The sequence below is a fragment of the Mandrillus leucophaeus genome, unplaced genomic scaffold, assembly GCF_000951045.1.
Source record: "Mandrillus leucophaeus isolate KB7577 unplaced genomic scaffold, Mleu.le_1.0 Scaffold1208, whole genome shotgun sequence".
NCBI classification, from domain to species: domain Eukaryota; kingdom Metazoa; phylum Chordata; class Mammalia; order Primates; family Cercopithecidae; genus Mandrillus; species Mandrillus leucophaeus.
Window position 1 is genome coordinate 233,583 of NW_012100410.1, and position 26,962 is coordinate 260,544.

At 38.6% G+C, this 26,962-nt stretch overlaps 2 protein-coding genes across 5 annotated transcripts in view; one reads left to right on the forward strand and one right to left on the reverse strand.

Moving 5' to 3' along the window:
* Positions 1 to 9,922, reverse strand: part of LRRC40 (leucine rich repeat containing 40) — a 64,230-nt gene extending 54,308 nt beyond the window's left edge. The window contains exon 1 of the mRNA XM_011970674.1: positions 9,635 to 9,922. Coding sequence (XP_011826064.1) covers positions 9,635 to 9,785 — 151 coding nt within the window. The 5' untranslated portion in view covers positions 9,786 to 9,922. The remainder of the gene's footprint in view (positions 1 to 9,634) is intronic.
* Positions 9,914 to 26,962, forward strand: part of SRSF11 (serine/arginine-rich splicing factor 11) — a 46,293-nt gene continuing 29,244 nt past the window's right edge. For 2 of the 4 annotated variants that reach the window (XM_011970648.1, XM_011970657.1), the window contains exon 1: positions 25,527 to 26,008. In XM_011970648.1, coding sequence (XP_011826038.1) covers positions 25,809 to 26,008 — 200 coding nt within the window. In that variant the 5' untranslated portion in view covers positions 25,527 to 25,808. Of the gene's footprint in view, positions 10,025 to 25,526; positions 26,009 to 26,962 lie in introns of those variants that run through there. The other 2 variants (XM_011970666.1, XM_011970652.1) reach the window with 2 other exon arrangements.

The following is a 26,962-nucleotide window of genomic DNA, read 5'->3' on the forward strand; positions in this document are numbered from 1 at the left end:
AAATATCGGCCAGCTGCTTCTCTAAAAATAGATTATAGGCATGAGCCACTGCGCCTGGCCCAGACTTTTTTTTTTTTTTTTTTTTTTTTTTTAGCAAACTGTCTTACTCTTTTTTTCCACTGGTAACAGCTAACTATACAAATGAGGACTCACAAATGGGTTGATCACAGAGAACTACCTAGTTTGGGGAGAATATTTATGATACGGGTGGATAAAGAGACAGAGAAGAAATAAAAAACATGTTTAAAATGGCGTTTGCACAGAAGGATGAAAGAATGTAACTGGGCACAGTGGCTCATGCCTATAATCCCAGCACTTTGGGAAGCCAAGGCAGGTGGATCACCTGAGGTCAGGAGTTCGAGACCAACCTGACCAACATGGTGAAACCCCATCTCTACTAAAAATACAAAAAAAAAAAAAAAAGAAAGAAAGAAAATTAGCTGGGTGTAGTGGCAGGCGCCTGTAATCCCAGCTACTTGGGAGGCTGAGGCAGGAGAATCTCTTGAACTCGGGAGGTAGGGGTTGCAGTGAACCAAGATCACACCATTGCACTCTAGCCTGGGCAACAGAGTGAGACTCATCTCAAAAAAAAAAAAAATGTAGCCAGTAAACTATAGGAGCAACAAACCATGAGATTTAAAAATCTTTTTTGACTTTTTTGGACAACTTCATAGATATCACGATCACCCACAGTAATGACAGTAATTATTTCCTTAAGGCAGAAAATCATGTCCAATTCCCATTAAGGTCCATATCCTAGGCTATGTCAATTCCTATCTTCCAAAAAACAGTAAACATGTTAAACTATGATACACGGTATGGTATCTCAGACAGACCACTGATCTAAGAGTCAGGGACCTAAGACTGTGGTTTAAACCCTGCAACTAATTATACTGATCAGCAACCTAATACGGCATTCTCTCGTCCCCAGTTGCCTTGTTGATTAAATGAGAGGTCCCCATTGACACTTAAATGCTAGGACCTAACAAAAGTAGTATAAAAAGGGTTATGCTAGGTTTAGGATAGTATTCTGAAGATAACAGCTTATCCTACAAATGTTATTAACTGAACTGTCTACCCAATTATGAGCACTTTAAAAGAATAAACCAAGAAATCAAATCACTATGTAAAAAATCAGGGAAAGCTCATCGATAAATATTCCAGTTTTCTCCACAGTAGTTTATTCATGGCCACCAATGGACTCATATGTTAAAGAACCCTATATTGGCAAAGCACAATACTGCATTATCACTTTCAGATAATCTTTAAATTTTAATGAGAAAAAAAAAACACAAATACACACCCCAAAGATAAAGAGTTATATGAAAAGCATCAACTTAGTTGCAGCTTGAGTTTGACTAAATATCTTTGTGATTTAGACCATATGAGCCATTATTAAGTTAGAAAGCATAATGGGAACTGTTCTATCCTGAAGTCCATCAAGGACACTGTAAGAAAAAATGAAACAATGTTTAACATATGAAAAGGAAAGTATTTTTACCAATCTCTGTAAGAGAAAAACATACCCAAATTTATTACTTTGAGAGTACCTTCACCTTTATGATGAAGATAAGCCTTAATAAAACTGTAATTCCATTTTTCCCAGTCTGTTTTTTCCTATGACAGTATCTATGACAGAGGACATTCACTTGTTATCTAACTCCTCCTTTTCCTCTCCTACTCAAGAAAACATATTAAAATGCAGATGAGTGAGTTGACATTAATACAGGAATAATTTAAATTTGCACTAATTTATAAAAAAAGTTGACATTGGTAATAATAACTTGACATATATATCTCAAGAAGTTGAGACGTTAAGTTCAGAACAATTATTTTAATGAATCAAGAAACAGGAATACGACTTTCAATTAACTATCTAGTTCCTTGTCTTGTAATCCAAACACAAAGCCTTCCTTAGATTTTAATAGACTAAAGATTAAATGCTCACCTTAAGATTCTGGCACATATATAAACACATGGGTATGTGTGTATGTATACTTGTGTGTATGTGTACATATACATATATACATACATATGGGCTTTCCTCTTGCTTTAATTTCTAACAATTATTTAAGAATTAGCTTGTTTTAACAATCGCCTCACCTGGAAGCACAGTTTTTTCTGGAATTATTTGTTATTAAAATATTCTGGATACTTTGGTTAATTTTCATTAGCTATTTAGAAATATCACAATAAGTTCCATTAAACCACTACTAGTCAAAATACAGAATCAAGCTAAATAGTCAAGCAGAACATGGATTATACAGATTTAAGATGGCTATTTAAAACCTTGAAAATATATAGTTCATGTTAAACTTTTTTTTTGTTAGTTTTTTGTTTTTGGAGACAGGATCTCACTCTGTCACCCAGACTGGAATGCAGTGGCCAGATCACAGCTCACTGCAGCCTCGACCTCCCCGACGCAGGTGATCCTCTTGCCTCAGCTTTCCAAGTAGTTGGGACTACAGGGGTGTGCCACCATGCCCGGCTAATTTTTTTATTTTTAGTAGAGACGAGGTTTTGCCTTGTTGCCCAGACTGGTCTTGAACTCCCAGGTTCAAGTGATCCACCTGCTCTGGCCTCCCAAAGTGTTGGTATTAAAGGTGTGAGCCACAGTACACCTAACCCTGTGTCACACTTTTTATTCTGTTCCAACAAACTATATGTATTGAATAAGGCAAATTCTCATTACCCTAGAACAGTAGGTTATCTTGATGATTAGGTGCCCTAGACCTAATTACTTAATTACACAAATAAAAGGTAACCAAACTGCTCTCTTCAAGATAAGGCAGGATAGCCTTACACCCATATTTTCCTTTCAAATAATTAGTTTCCAAGCTAATTTAACTGGCTTGTTTAATGAATTATCCTCTTACCAATTTGCCTTTCAGATCAACAGTGCAGTTTCCATTAGAATTTACAGTATTCTTTTGTTTCAAACTCTGGCACCTTTTACTTTTCCTCAGTTTTAGATAATCATCCAATAACATTCTTGCACTACTGTTCTGCCATGGTCCTGCAGCTGGAAAGCAACAATCAACACCTCCTTTACAACTCCATCTTCATTTTATCTAGTCCAATGAAAAAGAGCCGCAACACTGAACCAAACTGACAATATATTCTCATGTTGCTGCTCATAAAAAGAGCTGTCACTTACATGTACAATATTTTCCTTTGAAGATGGTCATTAACAATTATTTCTATTTGAGAATATCTTTCTAAGTAAGTTATAGAACTAACAGAATTATTACTTAAAATTGCCAACAAAATTTGATTGCTTAAATATTAATACATATTAATTATAGTAGTCATAAGATGGATTATACAGCCACTAAAAATAAGATTTTTCAAGTGACAATGAAAATGTACAAATAGAAGTCAGAAAAACAGGAGTCAGTACAATTCTAAATTTGTTAAAAATAAAAAATAGGGCCAGGCACAACAGTTCATGCCTGTAATCCCAGCATTTTGTCAGGCTGAGGTGGACAGGTCACTTGAGCTCAGGAGTTCAAGACCAGCCTGGGCAACACAGCAAGATCTCATCTCTACAAAGAATATAAAAATTGGCCCAGCATGGTGACACATCCTTGTAGTCTCAGATACTCGGGAGGCCGAGGTGGAAAATCACTTTTGAGCTCAGGAGGTCAAGGCTGCAGTGAGCCATGATCTCACCACTGCATTCCACCCTGGGCAACAGAGTGAGATCCTGTCTCAATCAATAAACTAAATTAAATAAAAAATAAAAAATAGTCAAATTATACATAGTCACACACACACACACGCAGTATTAGAAGAAAAATCTCTACAACATTTAACAGTGATTAACCCTGGCTGGCTTCTTCACTTTTCATGCTTTTCTCTATAGATTCTAATCTTTCCACAGCAGACCTGCTTTTATAAACAAGAAAATAATAAATATTATTTATTTATGGTAAATGATATTTTTCAAAAAAGAACGAGAGCCTACAAAAAGAAAGTACAATTTATCCTTGCACAATATGTGATTGAATTGCATAGGTTCACTTACATATGGATTTTCTGCTGCCTCTGCCACCCGTGAGAAAGCAAGACCATCCCCTGCTTTTCCTCCTCCTCCTCAGCCTGCTCAATGTGAAGATGATGAGAATGAAGACTTTTATGATGATCCACTCCACTTGATGAATAGCAAATATATTTTCTCTTCCTTATGATTTGCTTAATAACATTTTCTTTTCTCTAGCTTACTATTCTAAGAATATAGTATATAAAACCTATAATATACCAATATATGTTAATTGACTATGTTATCAGTAAGGCTTCTAGTCAACAGTAAGCTATTAGTAGTTAAGTTTCGAGCGAGTCAAAAGTTATACGTGGATTTCTGACTGCACAAGGGAGTCAGCCCCACACCCCCTGAACTATTTAAGTATCAATTGTATACCTAAACACCCCAAAGAGTAACCAGGTTTCACTTATGGGTAAAAGTTAATACCCTCAAGACTTACTCTACCTAAACAGGTTTAGGAAGAGTAAACCTCTTTATCACTGTACTGGACTGGGTTAGCAGTCTAGTAAACAATACTATCAGGGTAATAAAATCTCTCACTGCCCTTGTATGGCTTCCATTAAGAAAATTTCTATTTAAGGAGGCTACCATCTAAGAGCAAGAATCAACAGAATTTTAACTGTTTTCCATTATATATGTAAAAATTAAAGACTACGTTTTGTTTTCCCAATGTAGAAACATCAGGAATGGGGTCAGATACAGTGGCTCACACCCACAATCCAAGTACTTCAGGAGGCCAAGGCAGGAGGATTGCTGACAGCAGGAGTTTGAGACCAAGCTGGGCAATATAGCAAGACCCCATCTCTGTGAAAAATTTAAACATTAGTGGGGCATAGTGGTGCATGCCTATGGCCCTAGCTATTTAGGAGGCTGAGGCAGGAGATCACTTGAGCCCAGGGGTTCAAGGTCTAATAAGCTATTATGCCACTGTACTCTAGACCAGTAGACAGAATGAGACCCTACCCCTAAAAAAAAGAAGGAACAGAAATGACTCTACTTTACAAATATGACTATGTAAATGTGAAGAGAGAGACAAAGAATTAAAGTATAACATGAAAATTTAAATTATTATTTAACAAGTACAATTCTTAATAATAAATAAAGCTTATGTTAAAACACTTATGAGACTATAAATTATCTGAAGGTGTCATTAATCTTTATTTCCTCTAGAACTATATCTGGAAGAAACATAGATAGTAGATAATAAATGCCATTTGAGTAAGTATCTGTGTAATTCCCTATAGCATACAAAATAGTTTCATATTTATCTCATACATTTCACATAAAATATCTTATATATACATATGTATACAGGGAGAGAAAAAGAGAGAGAGAGCATGCAAGAGAGATAGCAAGGGAGAGAGCGAAATCTGAAAGAAGCCATGTTTTAAAATATCTTTTGGGCTGGGCATGGTGGTTCATGCCTATAATCCAAGCACTTTGGGAGGCTGAGGTGGGAGGATCGCTTGAGGCCAGGGGTTCGAGACCAGCCTGGACAATATAGCAAGATCCAGTCTCTACAAAAACTAAAAGAAGTAGCTGGGTTTGGTGGCACACACCTGTAGTTCTAGCTACTTGAGAGGCTAAGGAGAGAAGACGGCCTGAGCCCAGGAGTTTGAGGCTGCATTGAGCCACAACTGAATCACTGCACTCCAGCTTGGGTGACACAGCAAGACCCTGTCTCTAAAAAAACAAACAAACAAACAAACAAACAAAAAAACCTAAATATATCTTGAATGTAATTCATAATTTGAGGTACTAATATTTTGGGGTAAAAACAAAGATAATAAGACTTTTTTTAGATTAACATATATTAAAAATACAACATGCAAGGAATCAGTACAAGGGACAAGTTAGTAAGTTTATCAGAAAAGAAAAGAATAATCACTTTCTGCAATTACTTTTGACTGGGTCAAAAAACACCTCTGCCGCATTTATCTAGGCTTTATATGATACAAAATTTAAGAATCATAACCAACAAGCCACCAGTCTATTTATATATGTCACTTATTCATTGAACAATCAGTTGCTGAGCAGAAACAAGTAGCATAAAAAGACAACTATGATCAATAATAAGGAAGTGAGCCCAATTAAAAAACAGGCAAAAATTAATAGACACCTCACCAAAGAGATATACAGATGGCAAATGAGTATATTAAAAAATACTCAACATCATATGTCACTAGGAAATACTAAATTTAAACAATAAGATGACACAATACACCCACTAAAATGGTTAAAATCCAAAAACCTGATCATACCAAATGCTGGTGAGAATGTGGAGGACAGAAGTTTCATTTATTGCTTGTGGAAACGTGAAATGGTATATATTAGTAATCTGACAGTTTCTTACAGGGCTCATCGTAGTCTTATACGATCCAGGGATCATGCTCCTAGGCTCTTATCCAAATGAGTTGAACATATATCCAGACAAAAACCTGAACATAAATGGTTATAGCTGCTTTATTCATAACTGCCAAAAACTGGACGTATCCAAGATATCCTTCAAAAGGTGAATGAACAAAATGATACATTCATACAATGGAATATTACTCAGCAATAAAAAGAAATAAATGATTAAGTCATCAAAAATACATGGATGAACCTTAAATGCACACTGATTAGTTAAAAAATCAGTTTGAAAAGGTTATGTACTGGTATGATTCGAATTAAGAGACATTCTGGAAAAGGTAAAACCACAGAAACAGGAAAAAGATCACTGGTTGCCCACAGTTCAGGGGAAGATGGGTAAGGAATGAATGGGTAGAGCACAGGGGATTTCTAGGGCAGTGAAATTATTCTGTATGATACTCTAATGGTGGATACATGACATGCATTTGTTAATTTCACGGACCTGTACAACAGTAAGAATGAACCCTAACAAACCTATGAACTTCAGTTAATAATAATGTATCAATATTGGTTCATCAATTATAATAAACGTACTATATTAATGCAAGATGTTAATAACAGAGGAAACTGTAAGCTGGAGACAGAGGGTATATGAGAATATAATGTACCATCTGCTCAACTTTCATTAAAATTGTCCTTTAACAATTTTTTAAGTATGGTTTTTTGGGGGGGAGATAATTTTTGTTAGTGTCATTATTATATTTTAGAGACAGGATCTCACTCTCTTCCCCAAGCTGGAGTGCAATGGAACAATCATAGCACTCACTGCAGCCTCCAACTCAGGCTCAAACAATCCTCCCACCTCAGCCTTCCAAGTAGCTAGGACTACAGGCGCATGCCACCATGCTCATCTAATTCTTTTATTTTTTGTAGAGATGAGGTCTCACTAAGTTGCCGCAGGCTGATCTTGAATTCCTTGACCCTCCTGCCTCTCAATTTCCCAGAGTGCTGGGATTACAGGCATGAGCTACTATCATTATTAAAGCATAAGATGCTGAAAAGAGGCCACAGAGTAAATAGTTAAGGGAAAGGTTTAGAAAGCCTTTTGTATGCTGTGCTAAAAACTTTACCTATACTGTATCTTCTGGGCTATGGGAAGTCATTAAACGTTTTGAGTGATGTAAGATCTGTTAGGGAAAAAATGACTCTTGGTAATGACACTAGGATTTAGAGTGTGAGGGTAGTTGTTGTTGTTGTTTATGGACAGGGTCTCACAATATTGTCCAGGCTAGAGTGCAGTGGCTATTCACAAGTGCGATCATAGGGTACTACAGCCTTAAACTCCTGGACTCAAGTGATCCTCCTGCCTCAGCCTCTGGAGTAGCAAGAGTGAGATGTAAAGTAAAAACTCCGGGAAACCAATTAGAAGGTTACTACCATGATAACAGCAATGGTGAATTTTTACTGTGTACTTTTTATGTACCAGGCACTTTATTTCATTTTATCTCATTTGAACCTTAATAGGTCCCGTTATTACTCCTGCATAATAAATGAGAAATTAGGGCACAGAGTGATTAACCATCTCAATGTTATGTGAGCAAAGATAGGAAGATAAGAAGCATGACCCTGTGACGAACTGCCAAGAGTTCAGAATTACAGTGGTTTGCCCATCAAAGTTTCAGTGACAAGTGATGAAACTGAAGGCTACATACAGCCACACAGGGAAAGACCTTCTATATTATAGTAACAGGGATTCCTTTTTTATATGTAAGCTACAAATACCATGAGTTTCTCCCATTTATATTTTTCCCTCCTATGAAATACTGTTTATTCACTCATTTAAAATCATTTTATGTACCAGGTAAGTGTTAGGTTCTGGTTACACAACAATAGCCTAAGCAGTTCTAATCCATATCATCACAGACCTAAGAGACAGAATCCATGTGCTCTCTTAAAGTTTAACAGACTAAACCACCTGAGTCTAGTCAATAAGTACACTCCAGCACACCACTTACGATTTGAGAATACTCATTCACTTACTTATTGCTTCCACAATATTTAATAAGACTCTACTACGTACCAAGCACTATTTTCAGTGATAGAAATACAACAAAACACAAAACAAAGCTCACTAACTTCATGGTATTAACCTTTTGGTTGGAGGGCAGAGAAGACAAAAAACATAAATGATATAAATTCTGATAGTGATAAATACTGTTAAAAAATTAAACAGGTAAGAGAACAGAGTGTTAGCGTGATAGGTATGCAAGTTTAGAGAAAAATGTTTCAGGCTTCGGGGAAACCAAATATATATATATATATATATATATGTGCACAACTGTAGTTTGAAAATGCATATGTTCCCATTGATCAAAAACTCTTTTAGGTGGAGTAGGGATTCTATGTCATATGTCCTTTCATTCATTCAGCAAGCATTTGCTTGCCTAATCTACTTTATACATGTCACAATAAGAATGCAATCATTAGAAGGAAAATGGAAGGTTTTAATCAGTCTTAAAACCTAAATATAAACGAAGAAAAACATTACAGGAAGAATGCTGTATTTCTCCATCTCTCCACTCCCCTCCCTCTCCCTCTTACATACACACGACAATCAGAAGAGCATCTGACCATTCATTCATGATATCCAGATTTGTGCTTGTTGGTCTTTAACTGGTTTCTCAAGATGTCCCCACATTGAAACACTCTGTGTGGCATCTATCTTGATCTTCAACTCAGAAAATATACTCATTATTCCTTGTCATTAGGACTCTGCACAGTTGCATACAGAAGAGCGTCTCGGCAGGGAACAGTGTAGTTTCACAAAGGGGCCGATAAAATACATAATTTTGGCTTTGGTAATTGCCCTTGAAGATTAAAATAAGAGGAGGAAAATAAGAGCCAAAGAAACAAAAGATTTGCCCGTGATGTGATAGCTAGTTTCGTCACATATTATGTTGCTCATCCCACAGACTGTGGGAATCCCAGAAAGCGCCCCGTTTAAATTTAGATCATATTTTTAGCAGGGTCCCTTTAACAGAGATTCCGGGAACCTGGGAAGGAACTGAACTGGGCTGACCAAACCGGTCGAAATGAGCACAGGGATTAGATTAGAGCACAGAAATTCTGGCTAGCAATCTGAGAAAGCGGCCAAAGCCAGCCCAGAGAAAAGGGAGGTTTCCTGGGCCAAAGGCTTTCTGACAGGAGACACAATAGGATGATAACTCTGGGTCTTACCTTCACTGAGGTTTCTACCCGACAGGTTTAACTGGCCGCTCTTCCTCGCTGCCTTCAACAGCCCTTGGGGTACCGAGGTACCGCAGTCTCTTCCAGCGGCTTTGAAACCAGCGCGGGGATCCTGCCCCGCTACCCGCTTCAGGCGCGACATGTTCAAAGTCCTAAGTCCAGAAGCGCAGCCCCGCCCGTGACGCTTAAAGGTGGCGCCGCTAGGATGCCACACCCCTTTCGTGAGCGCGCGCTCTGTGAGCCTGGCTCGCGGACTCGCGCTGGGCCTTCACTCTCTGCGGCGCAGTCCAGATGTCGTCAGCGCCAGCGCCTGGCCCGGAGGACAGAGAAGCCCTTTCCGTTGCCGGTGCCGGCCTAGCGTCCTGGAATTACTTCGCTCAAGTAAGTGCGTTTGACGGGCTTAAGAGGGGTTTTGGGGTTTATTGTTTAAACTGTTACTGCGACTCCACCCTTCTCCTCCGTGCTTCCACCGTGGCGAGGGTGTCGGGAAAGATAACCCTCTCTTCTCCCCTCTCCTAGTCTGAACGTGGGCCTGAACTAAAACTTGAGATCTGGGCGCGGTCGGCAGCCTTTTTGGACCCCAGCCTGTGTTTGTCGCTTGTGGTGGTGGCGCCAGACCTCCGGCGTACGGAGAAAAACAAATTTTCTGTTCTTAGGGCCTGTACTCTGACACCATTCTTGTTGTATTGAGGGTACATAGCCCAGCCAGCAAAGGAGGTAATGTGAAGTGGAAGAACTGGCAACATAGAAGACAAAAACAAAAATCCTTAAAATGTAATAAATGTTCTCTGTATCAGACAGTTTAGGGAAACAGGTAGTGATACAAGCTTTAGTGAAGCTCAGACAACTTGGATTTTTGAGCCCCAAAAAACAAGTTCAAATCTCAGCTGCTTCACTTTAGAAACTGTGTTAACTTTAGGCAGTTTACTCAACCGCTTTTAAAGCTCATTCCTCTTTTTCATTACTTTGGGGATAATTCCTACCGCATAAGGTTTTTGAAATAAGTGAAGATAAAAATTTGAATCTTGAGCTCATGGTAAGTCCGGAATAATAGCAAATGAAAATTTTGTTCAATAAGTCGGTGTTTCCTAGGAAATTAAAGTTTTCATCTGAAATGTACAACTTATTGATTCATTCAACAAGTAATTATTAAGATTCATCCTGCCTAGTATGTACTATCCTGGGTGCTAGACTTTTCTTTTGCCTGAAATGATTTTGTTTTAAAAGCATATGTCAGGGAATACCATTCTAACCCCCAACAAGTCTACTGAGGATTGGTAGAAGAGTTGAAAGGTAGGATGAAGTCCCTTTGACAAATTCTTCATCACGCACTTTTACCTGAGTCCAGGTTATTGCTACCTGTAAAATGCGGTTTTTAACTCTACCCTTTTTGTTCTTAGTTCTGTAGAGTCCTTTACAGTAATATCGAACAAGAGAAAGTTACCAATAGTTGTTACCCTGCAAAAAAAGCAAAGAGTGGATTTTTGTCTTGAATTTTTTTTTCTTTTTTTTTGGGAGACAGTCTCGTTCTGTCGCCTAAGCTGAATTGCAGTGGCGTGATCCCGGCTCACCGCAACGTCCGCCTCCCGGGTTCAAGTGATTCTCCTGCCGCATTCTCTCCAGCAGCAGGGATTATAACCGCGCACCACCACGCATGGCTAATTTTTGTATTTTTTAGTAGAGGCGGAGTTTTGCCATGTTGGTCAGGCTGGTCTCGAACTCCCGGCCTCAAGCGATCCGCCGACTTCGGCCTCCCAAAGTGCTGGGATTACAGGTGTCAGCCACCGTACCCAGATTGAGTTTTAAAGGAAAACGACCATAGCAGCTTTTGCAAGGTTATTAATGAGGTCCCTGGTCAACTTGCCTTCACAGTAATGGTAATAGCTGCCTTATTGGGCCCATACCAAGCTCAGTGCTAATAATGCCTCTCTTTGCTATTTCTTATTTAACACAGTGACTAATTTTGCAGATGAGGAAATTGAGGCTAAAAGGGGTAAATAAACTTACCCAACCTCACAAGTTTCTCTGAATAGCACAACCAGGAATTTTAACCTAGATCTGTTTCCAAAACCTTTCTTTTTAATCACCATGACTTGCCTAGTGGCTTTTCATAATTCCCAACTTGCTTTTTTTTTTAATCCTGCAATCATTGTAAGAGACACTTCAGTTGTTTTTAAGAAGATTTATTTATTAAAGAACCACCTTTTTCTCTTTTGTAGGAAGTAACAACCTACCTTTGGGGAAGTAACAACCCACCTTTGGAGAATTGAATTGCTCGAGTACAAAATTTTACAGTCACCACGCCTCCCCCTACAATAGATTCTTCTTTGGTTCTTTTTTTTTTTTTTTAAGAGACCAGGTCTCACTCTGTCACCCATAATGAAGTACCATGGTGTGATCACAGCTCACTGCAACCTCGAAATCCTGGGCTCAAGCGGTCCTCCCACGTCAGCTTCCTGAGTAGCCATCACACCACCATGCCCAGCTAATTGTTTTTATTTTTTGTAGAAATGAGTGTGTGTTGCCAAGGTTGGTCTTGAACTCCTGGCTTCAAGCTATCCTTCCATCAGGGCCTTCCAGAGCACTGGGATTACAGGCATGAGCTGCCTCAAGCAATCCTTCCATCTAGGGCCTTCCAAAGCACTGGGATTATAGGCATGAGCCACCACACCCTGCCTAGTTCAATTTATTAAAAAATAACAGCAAGGTATAATTTTTTAATTTGTTGTTCTTGAAGTTAAATATTTCATTATTGACATTTAATGATACTGTATTAAAACATTGTTTCATCTTGTATAAGGAAAGTATATTCTGTTAAATGGCAAAGAGTAATTCTGAAAAAAAAATCCCGGTGGCCATATGCTTGTGGTAAACTCCAATAGATATAAACTGACATATGTAAGAATGTACTAGTTACTGTAATACAATGTGTAGTGTGTGCGTGTGTGCGTGTGTGTGTGTGTGTGTGTGTGTGTGTGTGTGTGAGAGAGAGAGAGAGAGAGAGATGGAGTCTCGCTCTGTCACCCAGACTGGAGTGCAATGGCTCAGTCTTGGTCACTGCAACCTCCACCTCCCAGCTTCAAGTGATTTCTCCTGTCTTACCCTCCCAAGAAGCTGGTATTACAAGTATGCGCCACCACACCCGGCTAATATTTTTGTATTTTTTTAGTAGAGGCAGGGTTTCACCATGTTGGCCAGACTGGTCTCAAACTCCTGGCCTCATGTGATCCACCTGCCTCGGCCTCCCAAATTGCTGGGATTACAGGTGTGAGCCACCGCACCCAGCCTGCTGTATTGTATTTATGTAGTAAGTGCAGATTGAGCAAGTTACAGTGAAAATTATTACCTCATGCAATAGAGAAAATAACATGTTTTGTCTCAAATTGATGGAAACTGAAAGCTAATCAACTTCAATTGAGCTTCTTTATGAAAAAGTAGTTATAAATACTTATGTGAGAATTAGCTCCATTTCAATTGTTTTAAGGAGAATACATTGAAAGCAAAAATTCTAACTCTTTTCCAACACTGGCATTTAAGTCAAAGTGTTTTTTTAGAAAAATTGACTTTATATACATTACTAAAATAATATGAAATGAATGTCTCCTGTGTCAAGACTGCAGACTACTGCACAGCTACCTTTTGTAATGGAATTGTCTAGCTAGTATTTATTATATTCATTTTATTTATGTGATGAAAGCCTTCCCTCTTCAAGCTTCTTTGCTAAATGCAAAAAGAAAGTGAAGAAACCAAATTTATGTTAAGCCTAAAAATCACATTGGCCAAAGGGTACTGTTTTGTTTCATAACAGAAAGTAAGACTGTTATCAAAGTATAGCGCAGCTTGTCTCTACCATTAAAATTTATAAAGACATAGATAAAAGGTACAATTGATGGGATGGATTATTGAAGTCTGAAATTATAGTAAGAGTAAATTGAGTTAATTTGTGCAGACTTGCAAGCACATTTGTTTACAAAATGGAGTCAAGAGCAAAGTGTATTTGTTTTGCAGACATTCCAGGAAGTTTCTTTTTGTGTAAAGTAACAAATTTAGCCTATTTCGAATTGTATTATGTTATCTTTCAGAATATTGCCTTATCTATGGGGGCTGCTATCTTATGGTAAAAGTTATTTATTGAGAGAACATTTTAGCTTTCTTTAAAAATTTAGACTTGCAATTTCACATTTGTTTTCCCTTCAGGCCTATCATTGCCAACTTTAAAAGTAGCTAGGAGAGGACATTCTTTTTTTGTTTTTCCTTTTGTTCTGAGACAGAGTCTCACTCCGTTGCCCAGGCTTACTGCAGCTTTGACCTCCCTGACTCAAGGGATCCTCGCACCTCAGCCTCACAACTAGCTGGGACTACAGGCACCTCACTTTTTTTTTTTTTTTTTTTTTGTAGAGATGAAGTTTTGCCATATTGCCCAGGCTGTTCTCAAACTCCTGGGTTCAAGCAGCCCACCTGCCTTGGCCTCCCAAAGTGTTGGAATTACAGGCATGAGCCACGATGCCTGGCCACGAAGACATTCTTTTCTTTTCAGTGAAGGCAGTACATATTTTGCATTTTATTGATAGTTTCAGATGTGGCTTTGAAATTTGTATTATGTTGTTATTGGAGTCGTATATGGTCATTTTTTCTAATGGAGAAAGTGCATTGTCTTTGGAATAATGCATTTGTATATTCTTTGTTTTCTCTGCTTCTCTTATATACTTTTGAATCGTGAAACAGCTTGCTCCAGGAGATTTAATATTTGATTCTAGTATTTTCTGTCTCCCCCGCCCTTTTTTTTTATTTCCCAAGACAGAGTTTCACTTTGTCACCCAGGCTGGAGTGCAGAGCTTACTGCAGCCTCAAACTCATGGGTTCAGGTGATCCTCCTGCCTCAACCTCCACCCCATGTCCCCCAGTAGCTGCAGCTGTAGGCTCATGCCACCACATCCAGCTAATTTTTTAATGTTTTATAGAGACAGGATCTCCCCATATTGCCCAGACTGGTCTCAACTCCCAGGCTCAAGCAATCCTCCCACCTCAACCTTCCAAAGTGCTGGGATTGGCCAGGTATGGTGGCTCATGCCTGTAATTCCAGCACTTTGGGAGGCAAAAGCAGGCAGATCCCATGAGTTCAGGAGTTCAAGACCAGCCTGGGCAACATCTTGAAACTCTGTCTCTACAAAAAATACAAAAATTAATTGGGCGTGGTGTGGCATGACCTGTGATCCCAGCTACTCGGGAGGCTGAGGTAGGAGGATGGCTTGACCCCAAAAGGTAGAGGTTACAGTGAGCTAAAATTGCTCCACTGTACTCCAGCCTGGGCCACAGAGCGAGACCCTGTGGGGCTGAAATTACAGGTATGAGCCACCACACCCAGCTCTCTCTATTTTCAACACAAAAAAATTTTAATCCCCAGATTTAGGAAAAATTTTTTTTCCTCTTATATGAGGGCTTTTTTTAAATGTTAGTTTTATTTACTTGAACGTGGAAGAACTAGTAAAAAAAAAAAATTATCAAAAATGCTTTTAATTTGGGGGTTTTCCAGTTTATTTCATTATATTATAAAAAGAAACTGAAACAAGGGTGGTGGTAAACCAATCCTGCTTATGTCATTTTCAAAAAAGCACTATAATACTGAGATTTGTTTATTGGTTGTTCTAAAATCAGCTGGAAGTGTTTCCTATTATTCACAGTGATTATTACTCCTAACCTTTAAAAGCTAGTGCAGTATTCTTGCTCTGTTTTCCAAGATTAATGTGTTCTCTGACTTAAAGTCTCAGATTTTGTATTAATTGTATGGATTTTATGGTTTTTTTTTTTTTTTTGGCTTTAAACTAGTAAAGTAATACAGAAGTAAAGTTAGGGCACCAAACACTATGTTAACACATACACTACTGAGTAAGTCTGTTTTAAAAACAATTTCAATGAAAATCCACTATTTTAAAATTTGACTTTTTATCCACCCCCTCCCCACCCACAATTTTGTTCAATTGGATTCTGCTTGCAATTTCATTTACTTTAAAAAGGGAGATACAGTAAATGTTTATAATTGGCAAATACTGTTTATATAGCAAAGCTTGCCTACAGTTTTAATAAGACACAATATGGTCCCTGAGACTTTATCCTTAAACATCAACTTAAGGAGAAAAATCTGAATAATTTGGTAGTTTGTTAACAATCACAATCAATAGATTGTTAATTTAAAATTTGATACTTAGATTTCTAGACCACATATTTATACTCACAATTTGGTAAGTGCTAGTTTAGCTTTCAGAATACCTTCAAGACTGCTCACAATTTTTTTTTCTACTTGAGGTTGGTTTTTTCCCATCGTTTGCAATATCACAGTTACATATGCTTAAATATTTTAAAGGTATGCATCATTGGAGTGTTGAAATACTAGTGGACATTTAAAGACTTGGTACCTATGATGAAAATCTGTGAACCCAGCCATCATCATTCTAGAGGTACATGTTTTTCACTCAACACTAAATTTATCAGCCATCAATACAACTTTATGGCCATCTCAGAGGTGCTGACAGTTTTGCTTTTCTTTTTAACTCATTTCCTAGAAATATTACATCTCTACCATCTCATCCCTCCCCTAAAATAATTACTTAATCAATATCTCCAAGTGCTTTAGACTTCAGCCTGAGCTAATTGTGGCTTGAAACTTAACAACAGTTTATTGTTTCAAGTGCCTGGGGTGGCAATTGGGGGAAAGAAACATGGCCCTTAAAAACTACTTACTGTACTGTATTTTTAGGAACTAAAATTGTTTAATTTTAGTAAAATTGTGAGTAGTATTTTACTTTTTAAAAATTTATGCTTTGGTTATTTGATAGTTGTTTTGTTCTGACCCATGTCACGGTACTTCTAATTAATATTTATTTATTTATTTATTTATTTTTGAGATGCGGTCTCACTCTGTCACCAAGGCTGGAGTGCAGTGATGAGATCTTGACTCACTGCAACCTCCACCTCCTGGGTTCAAGCGATTCTTTTCCCTCAGCCTCCCAAGTAGCTGGGATTATAGGCACACACCACCACACCCGGCTAATTTTTGTATTTTTAGTAGAGTAATTTTGTGTTTTTGGGGTGTTGCCATGTTGGCCAGGCTGGTCTCGAATTCCTGACCTCAGGTGATCCACCCACCTTGGCGTCCCAAAGCATTGGGATTACAGGTGTGAGCCATTATGCCTGATTTTAATTTAATATTAATCAAAGATAGGTGCAATTGTTTTGTGTCTTTTTATATTGGTGTCATGTTTGCATTGCAGTAGCCTATTTAAAGAGAAGGGGCATCTAATAATGGTATAATTCTTATCTTTACTATAACTTAACTGTTTATAGGGTATGTTCTTATCAATTTAATTTTGACAATAATGCTGTAAAGTAAGACAACTATTACTGTTGTTAGTCATCAATTGAAAAGATGAGAAAAGCCAAGTGTGGTGGCTCATGCCTGTAATCCCCCAGCACTTTGGGATGCCCCGGTGGGAGTTCAAGACCATCCTGGGCAACATAGGGAGACCGTGTTTAAACAAAAGTTTAAAATATTAGCTGGGTGTGGTAGTGTGAGCCTACAGTCCCAGCTACTGGAGGGGTAGGGGTAAGGGGCTGAGGCAGGAGAATCACTTGAACCCATGAGTTTGAGGCTGCTGTGAGCTCTGTACTTCAGCCTAGGTGACAGAACAAGACCCTGTCTCAAAAAAAAAAAAAAATTAAAAAGAAAAGATGAGGAAATTGGAGAGTTGGAAACTGACTTTCCTATAATGACATGTAACATTTGTTCAGTGCCTATGTGTTGGGCACTCTGCTGAGTGCTTTGTAGTCATATTTTTAATCTTAGAACTTCAAATGGCATCATTATCCCCATTTTTCACATAAAGGACACATTAGCTCATGTGGTTAATTAGAGGAAGTATTTATTACAGTAGATGAGAACACACATAGGGGAGTAGAATTAGGGAGTAGAATAGAAGCTGCTTATGTTTTTTACAGTCAAATAGTTTGAGTATTTAGCATTAAACTTATTGCATTATAATTTTTAACATGCCACAAAAAAACCTATGTTAAAATATGAAATCTAAACAAGAAACTGTTCTCACTATGTAAACTAACTCTCCTGAGTTATATCTTTCATGTGAGTTTAAATTTTTCTGGATTTATTATGAGAAGACATAGTAGGAGACAGTACAACATAGTGGAAATACAGGCTTTGGCGTGAGATGTAGTACCTGGTTTGGTTTTTTTAATCCCTGCTCTACTATTACCTGCTTTATATGTTAGACAAATTGCTTAACTTTTCTAAGCCTTAGTTTATTTATAGAATAGTCATTATAATAGTAATTTATTCTAAGCATTTGTATTAGTATTCTCACTATCCTCATAACAACCCCAATGAGGTGGGCATTATTATTACCCTCTTAGTTTAAATAAGGAAATTGAAGCACCAAGTAATGAGCTGAAGTTCACACAATTATCTTAATTGGTAGAGCCCCTTCAGGTTGACTCTAGGGCCTGCATTATTAATCACTCCAGCACCTTTTAAGTGTTATGAGGATTGAAGGTCGTTTTAAAAGCATTCAGTTAATGTAATTCAGCCTTATTAATGAAATGTACTGATTTGAGTACACTTTCATTTTTTTTCCAGTTTTAAGTAAGTCTTTAAAAATAATTTTCCTTCATGAAGAGAAAGTTAATTTTACTGCATGGGGGAAAAAAACATAAAAGGTCAAATGGTGCATGTGTTTAATTCCTTGATTACGAAAAACTAATATTAAAATGCATGAAACTATTAGAGGTAAAGATACATATAACTCTACTGGATATATTCTTGCATTGAAATTTTTTTTATTTTTTAGGATTGTGAAGCATTCCTTCCAATGGCTTTTTGTCAGTTAAGACTCCAAAAGAATCTTTTATAACATAGAAGATAGTATTGAGTAATCAGTGTCTGGAGCTTCCCAGCCAAATGTTTCTTTTGAGCCGATTAAATAAAAAAGCCAAGCAAATCTGTACAAATAAACTGATTCTGATTTTCCAAGCAATACACGTGCACTATAGCTGAGAATACTATGCATACGATGGAAGCAACAGTATCTTAATTCTCTGACTACTACTTTTTCCCTCTATGTTAATCATAAAACAAAGCTATGAAAAATGGTCACAGATAGATTTTTACCTATAATTTTAGGGTGTTCACAGACCCTGCTCTGTCAATTTAAAAACATACATACAAAATCCTTGCTATTGGAAGACAATATATATTAAACGATATGAAAGAAGTATTTGAAAATAAACATAGGTAGACTTTTTTTCTGTCCTGGTATGTGTGTCCATGTGTTCTTTTGTCTGTCAGTCAGTCCCCTAGTGCTAACTCATCCTTATCCTCTCCCTTTCATTTAGATGAAGAAGAAATGGGAGCATGGGATTTACAATTTGATTTTTAAATACATCTGCAGATAATTTTTTTTTTTTTTTGAGGCAGAGTCTTGCCCTGTTGCCTAGGCTGGAATGCAATGGCACAATCTCAGCTTACTGCAGCCTCCGCCTCCTGGGTTCAAGCGATTCTCCTGCCTCAGCCTCCGAATAGCTGAGACTACAGTTGCACACCACCATGCCCAGCTAATTTTTGTATTTTTAGTAGAGGCGGGGTTTTGTCATTTTGGCCACGCTAGTCACTCCTGGCCTGAAGTGATCCGCTCACCTTGGGCTCCCAAAGTGCTGGGATTATAGGCATGAGCCACCATTCCTGGCCTGCAGATAAGTTTTTTAAAACTTATGGATTTGTAATCAGCAATTTATTTCCTAGGTTTTTCTTATTGCTCTCTATAGCCAAAGGGAAAAAAAAATTATAGCCAAATACTTTGAGAGTTTGCTCAATCAAATTTCCCTCTAAATGAAACAAATACATTACCATCTTCATTCACAAAGCCTTTACTGCATGCATTCCCTTAATATACTTTAGTGATAAGCCATCTGCCTTACAAGAGTTGAGCAGATTGTATGAGGCATTTGTAAAGTTTCTAGCACATAGATGATGGTAGATTTTTGTTTAATGCTGGACTTGTTGCAGTATAATATTGTTAGGTATCAGAAACCCAAAGACTGATAAATTGACTTTTCTAGCCTCAAAGAATGTATTTGCTTGGGGTGGAGGGAAGAGCTGTTTAACAACTAATTTCATAAAAGTCCTGTTGCTTGTGTCGATTTGCAAAATTGTGTTAATTGGAAGGACTCCACCGTCTTTTCCATTAGTGTGAACAAAAGTGGTAACAAAAAGTGATTTGATTTATCCAACTGGAAACAGGGTGTCCAGTGGGTAGGGGGATTATGCATACCTGTGTCTGCTCTTTTTTTTTTTTTCTTTTGAGACGGAATTTCGCTCTTGTTGCCCCAGGCTGGAGTGCAGTGGCACAATCTTGGGTCACCACAACCTCCACCTCCCAGGTTCAAGCAGTTCTCCCTCCTCAGCCTCCCAAGTAGCTGGGATTACAGGCATGCGCCACCACGCCTGGCTGATTTTGTATTTTTAGTAGAGACGGGGTTTCTCCATGTTGGTCAGTCTCGTCTCAAACTCAACCTCGGCCTCCCAAAGTGATGAGATTACAGGCGTGAGCCACCACGCGTGGCCTGTCTGCTCTCTTTTATCTAAAAGACCTTCCGTCTGAATACAAAGATCTTTTTAGAAGCCTGAGATGGGAAAGAACTAAAGCTTGTTCATTAGGACTAAGAGGATTAGTATTGTTTTAAGAATGTGTACAAAGATTCATTGTCTAATATTGTTTGACATGCTTTCCTGCCAATATCAAGCACCAGTTAATTTTTTTTTTTTCAGTGTGGCAGTAGTGGTTCCCTGCCTGTCCTACCTGTGAATCTTCAAAGTATTTTGGGGAACCTGTAAGTTATTTCCTGTGTTTCAAAAGCCTATCAGAAATCATGCACTTTTCCATAATGTAACTTTATAGGCCAAATGATAGGTTATTTAACTTTTTTTTGTCTTTTGAGATAGGGTCTCACTCTGTCACCCAGACTGGAGTACAGTGTCACGATCTCAGCTTACTGCATCTTTGACCTCCCAGGCTCAGGTGATCCTCCACTTCAGCCTCCCAAGTAATTGGGACCACAGGTGCACACCACTACACCCAGCTAACTTTTTTGTATTTTTTGTAGAGATGGGGTTTCTCTGCATTCCCAGGCTGGTCTCAAACAACTGGGCTCAAGCAATCCACCCACCTCTGCCTCCCAAAGTGCTGGGATTACAGGCATGAGCCACCATACCTAGCTGCATTAACTCATAATAAAATTGATGATAATGATCGTTTATAGGTAACTAGAAGCTTTCCCTTACTTACGTTCAAAGATGAGCTAATTGAACCTTCTCTGTGCATACTTCCTTCACTTCGCTTTCCACATGACAAGATTTCTAAGTCTGTCTCTGAAATATAAACTGGAAAGCATTCACTTCACAAAGAGTGGTCTTCTTTTCTTGAAAGCTTCAAACTTGTTCGTATCCTTAGGGTCTTTCTAATTTGTTATTTCCTCTGTCTGGAATACTCTTCCTCCAGAAATTCAAATGGCTTGTTTCTTCCTTTTAGTAAGGTCTCAGCAGATAACATTTTTTCCGCCATCCCCTGTCCTATTTCATGTCATCACAACACATCACTCCGTTCATCTTTGTGGGGCTTTTTTGTGTGTTTTTTGTTTGTTTGTTTCTGGGTTTTTTTTTTTTTTTTTGGAGATGGAGTTTTGCTCTTGTTGCCGAGGCTGGAGTGCACTGGCGCGATCTCAGCTCACTGCAACCTCTGCCTCCCAGGTTCAAGCAATTCTCCTGCCTCAGCCTCCCAAGTAGCTGGGATTACAGGCATGCGCCACCATGGCCCACTAATTTTGTATTTTTAGTAGAGACAGGGTTTCTCCATGTTGATCAAGTTGGTCTCGAACTCCCAACCTCAGGTGATCCTCCTGCCTCGGCCTGCCAAAGTGCTTGGATTACAGGCGTGAGCCACCGCACCTGGCTGTGTTTTTATATTGAAAGTTTGCCATGCTAGACCTGAAGTTTTATGATATCAGGGACATTCACTTCCTTTTCCCTACTCTATTTCCAGCAGCTAGGAAAATCCTTGGAATACAGTTAGGTACATAATATTTGAAGAAATTTGTGAGTTTTTTGACTGCCTCTTAATGATGTTGTAGATACAGTGAATAAAACAGGCATGAATCCTGTCTCCAGATTCTATATTTTCTATAGTCCTGTTTAATTGTGAGCCTAAATAAATCTGAAGTGATTTAAAACTCTTAAATTGGTTATATTTATTTGCTTTAATGTATTTGTCATTTGTCTGTAGGTATATGTCTTATTCCTATATAAAACAGACATTAATGTAATTATTTAATCTATTAGACCTACAAGAATCTTCAAAATTATGATTCAGCTCTTCATTTGACTGACAAACTGACATAGATTTTTAGAAATTAAGTGAAATTTCCTCAAATCACATGCTTAAAGACAGGGCTGGTTGTTTTTTGTTTGCTTGCTTGTTGTTTTGTGTGTGGGGTTTGTTTTTTTTTTTTTGAGACAGAGTCTCGCTCTGTCGCCCAGGCTGGAGTGCAGTGGCGCAATCTCGGCTCTCTGCAAGCTCTGCCTCCTGGGTTCACGCCATTCTCCTGCCTCAGCCTCCCAGGTAGCTGGGACTACAGGCACCTGCCACCACACCCAACTAATTTTGGTTTTGTATTTTTAGTAGAGATGGGGTTTCACCATGTTAGCCAGGATGGTCTCAATCTCCTGACCTCGTGATCTGCCCACCTCAGCCTCCCAAAGTGCTGGGCATGAGCCACTGCACCTGGCCATCAGGGCTGGTATTTTAAGCCAGCCTTCTAACTTTAAATTCAGTAATTTTTTTTTTTTTGGTAGCTGCTAAATGATTTGAAAATAAAATATTTTAAAATCCTCCTCATTTGAATGAACTTTTTGCCACCTAGTTTCTCTGTAGCAAAGTGTCATCTATTTGTTCAGTAAGTTATTGTACATAAATTGGCTTCTGGTGGTTTAAAGGATTTTATTACAACTACCTTTTTCTTTGGTTTGAATTTGTAATTTTAATTATGAAATGTGTCCAACATACAGAAAAATGTAGAGTCATATAAAAGATTTATGTGTACCCATCACAGAGAATAAATAAGTGTTAACATTTAAGGAAAAAAAAAAAAGGCATGAACCCTGACCTTCTGTTATTTGTCCTTTTATCATCAAATATTTTAGCATGCGTGGCATATAGTAGGCACTCACAATAAATGTTAAACTATTTAAGAATCTGTAACTGGCAGTTACATATGTCTGATTCAGAATGAGAAAATGAATTACCATTCTTTGTATTCACAGATATTTATGAGTGACTTGCAGTTAGTTGTACAATCAGCCTCCATACCATGTGTTCCACATACTTGGGTTTAGCCAACCCCTATCAAAAATATTCAAAAAATATAAAATAATGACATTAAAAATAAAAGTTTTTAGAAATGCAGTATAACAACTATTTACATAACATTTACATTGTATTCAGTATGAAAGGTTGAGTATCCCTAATCCAAAAAACCAAAATCCAAAATGCTCAAAAATCTGAAACTTTATGAGCACTGACGTGACACAAAGTAAATGCTTATTGGAGCATTTCAGATTTTAAATGTTAGGATTAGGGATGCTAAATCAGTAAATATAATGCAGATATTCCAAAATGTTTTTTAAAAATCCAAAACACTTATGGTCCCAAGCATTTTAGATAAGGGTTACTCAAGAGTATGAGAGTATGTGCTTACATTATGTGCAAATACAGTCGTACCAGTCCTGAGGTGAGTATTCATGGGGAATTGATAACAGGACCCAGAGGATACCAAAATACACAGATGCTCAAATTCTTTATGTAAAATAGTATAGTGTGTGCATATAATCTGTGCACATCCTCCCAAATATTTTAAATCATCTCTATACTAATAATTATACAATGTAAGAGCTGTGTAAATAGTTGTTAGACAAGAAATAAAAAGTCTGTACATGTTTAGACCATCAATTTTTTCCCAAATATTTTCAGTCCCAGGTTGGTTGAATCCACATACATGGAGCCCATGGATACAGATCAAATGCACTGTTACACAATACCATTTTATATAGGGGATTTGAGCACCCTCTGGTTCTGGTATTTGTGGGAGGGTCCTGGAACCAATCCTCCACAGATACTGAGGGACAACTATATGCTTTTCTTTAAAATTCTGAAAAGTCTTGGCTCTAGCTAATGCTAGTTGGTTTCTATGAAGGCCATAATTTGTAATTTTGCTGAGGCTCACATTCAATCCATCCATCCATTTTCTGTATAAGCACTAGTGAAAGTCACTTAGCCAGTTGGCTCTACATCCAAATCTCAATAACCTTGTGCTCTAATCTCTCACATATTGCATCTTGACTGCACTGTGCCAAGAAGTATTCACTAATGTAAGGCTTCAAGTTGTTTTTACCTCTAAAACCTCTAAAAGTTTTACCTCTAAAAACATTCAAGGTCAAGTAAATTATTTAGTGAACTGTCTTAAATGACATTGTCATTAAGGTATGTTTGTGCATGTGTCCAGCACATGTATTGGGACTGACTGTGTGACAGACATTGTGCCAGGTTCTGGACTGACCCAGGAAGCTCACAACTTTGAGTGATACATGTCAGTAATAAATATATGTATCTTCTGTTACGTAGCAGAAAAGAGGAAGCCTTAACAGCTTGCAGAAGTCATAGCAGTAAGGGAAGGAATGCTCTACAGAAGATGACAGATGAATGATGTTATTAATACCCGGTATATAGGCACAGAGATATTATGGTTTTTGTCATGTTTGGGGCACTACAAGTCACTGGACTACACGCTGGATGCAGTTGAGAGAATAGTTCAGATGAGGTTGAAAACTAAAGCAAGGATTTTTTTAATAGTCAAAAGCTTCAAAATTATTTTAAGCAAGAATATGTATGTGAAACAAGTTTTTCTTGAGAAATTGCAGTATTTTCTTTAGAAATATATAGTTGAATATATTTAAGTACTGTAAACTGTGTTTCCAAAAAGTCAGCTATTGTGAAATTGACTGGGCACAGTGGCTCACGCGCCTGTAATCCCAGCACTTTGGGAGGCCAAGGCGGGTGGATCTGCAGAGGTCAGGAGTTGGAGACCAGCCTGGCCAACATGGTGAAACCCCATGTCTACTAAAAATGCAAAACTTAGCCGGGCGTCATGGCAGGCGCCTGTAATCCCAGCTACTCACGAGGCCGAGGTAGGAGAATGGCTTCAACACAGGAAGCGGAGGTCGCAGTGAGCCAAGATGGTGCCACTGCACTGCAGCCTCGGCGACAGGGCGACCAGAAAAAGAAAAGTCACTCAAAAAAAGTCATTCATTGTGAATAAATGTACAAAACGCTTATTAGTAATATTAAAATGTATCCTTTCTAAAAGTTTGTGACAAAACAAATTGGTTACAGATTTAATGTTACCGAAATTCATGATACATTTAAGATTCCGGGACATTTTATAGTGGTGGTGGTGGGGTGGCATCTTAGCTTGGGTTTAAATATCATTAGTAATTGGATAGATCTGTAGATGATTATCAGTATATGAAGACATATCGTGCGCAGCATTTAGTAAGAATGGTTGCTGAAGTGACTTTTTGCAGGGGGATGAATGTTTTTTTAAAAACAAAAGTTTATACGTGCCTCTTCTCTCTTCCAAAGAAAAAGAAAAAAACGAGAGACGAAGGTGGATAACGCCTTTCTCTAGACCGCGGTGCCTCACATTTTTCGGGCTGCGGGCGAGGGTTGCTGGGCCTGCGCGGGGTAGAAGCGACGCTGACGCGCCTTGCGCCGCAAGGCATTGTGGGAGCTCGGGCCCGCTAGCGCTGTAGTTGGAGGCAAGGGGGGTGGCCGTTTGTTTTCTCGTGGTCTCGAGCTCGCGCGCTCTCTTCCCCTCCCCCGCGGCGTGCAGCGGGGCGGAGTAACGGCGGCGGCGGCGGCAACGGCAGCAGAAGCAGAGGCTGTAGCATCGGACACCCTCCTCTCTCCCGCGAACCGGTTCCTCTTCCCCCTCCTTCTCACTGTTTGTTGTGTGTTTGATGTGTTAAAGCAGGAGCGAGAACCCGAGCAGCGCCATGAGCAACACTACCGTCGTCCCCAGCACTGCAGGTCCGGGCCCCAGCGGCGGGCCCGGTGGCGGAGGTGGTGGCGGCGGAGGCGGCGGCACCGAGGTAATCCAGGTGACTAATGTCTCCCCGAGCGCTAGCTCTGAGCAGATGCGGACTCTCTTCGGTTTCCTAGGCAAGATCGACGAACTGCGCCTCTTCCCGCCGGAGTGAGTATCGTCCACCATCACTGTTCCTGCTAAGGCCGCCTCAGCCTAGGCCTAACACACACACAATTTCCTTAGGCCTCTGTCGCTGCTTCCCCGGGCCAGGCTGCTTGAGTGGCTGGTGGCTGTTGCATTTACTTAAGACGGTTGTGTTCCAGGCCTGCAAAAAAATGTAGAGAGGCAGGGCCAGGGCATTTTGGGATTAGGAAACTCTGACTCTTATTCTCGGGAATTTTTTTTTTCTGCCTTAAATTGTGCCAACGTGGTCGTTTGGCTTTGCGGGCTTAACACAAGACTAACTGCACTCTGTACGCGTATATAGGTTAAATCCCCTTTTAAAAAAACTGAGTGTTTTTTCTTTGCGTTCTTGGAAGAAAGAAAACAAAATTATTCATGCCTGTGTTAATTTAGTGTTGAACTTTGTAGGTTGTTGGTCCCTTACTGCTCTTCCTGTTATGTGGTTCTGGCCCAGCAATATAATTCAAAGATCTTATTCTTTTTGACAGACGCTTACTTTAGTGAGCCTGATTACTTAATTTTTATAATGTCAAAAAACGGGTTATATCTGAAACCAGAGATTTTCCTTTGTTTGAATAATACACAGATTTGTGATATTTCACAGTTCTTGAGAAGAATTTTTATAAATGTTGAAATGTGAATTAGAGTGTATGACTTTTTATCCTTTCGTTTCACTTTTATTTTGAAAATTATTTCTATCGCAAGAATATTAAATAAATGGATTAATTGTAAAGAAAAAATAGTTAAGCTATGAAGTAAGATAAGGTGTACTTTTAAAACAGACAATTGGAATGAAAATAATAGTCTTGTGCTTTTTGGAAGACTTACTGGCGGAGAAGTGACAATTCAAGTGTCATTTTCAGTAAACACCATATATTGAGAATTTTAGGATGTCACTTAAATACTAAACAGGAAATTGGAATTCTCTAAGAATCTACT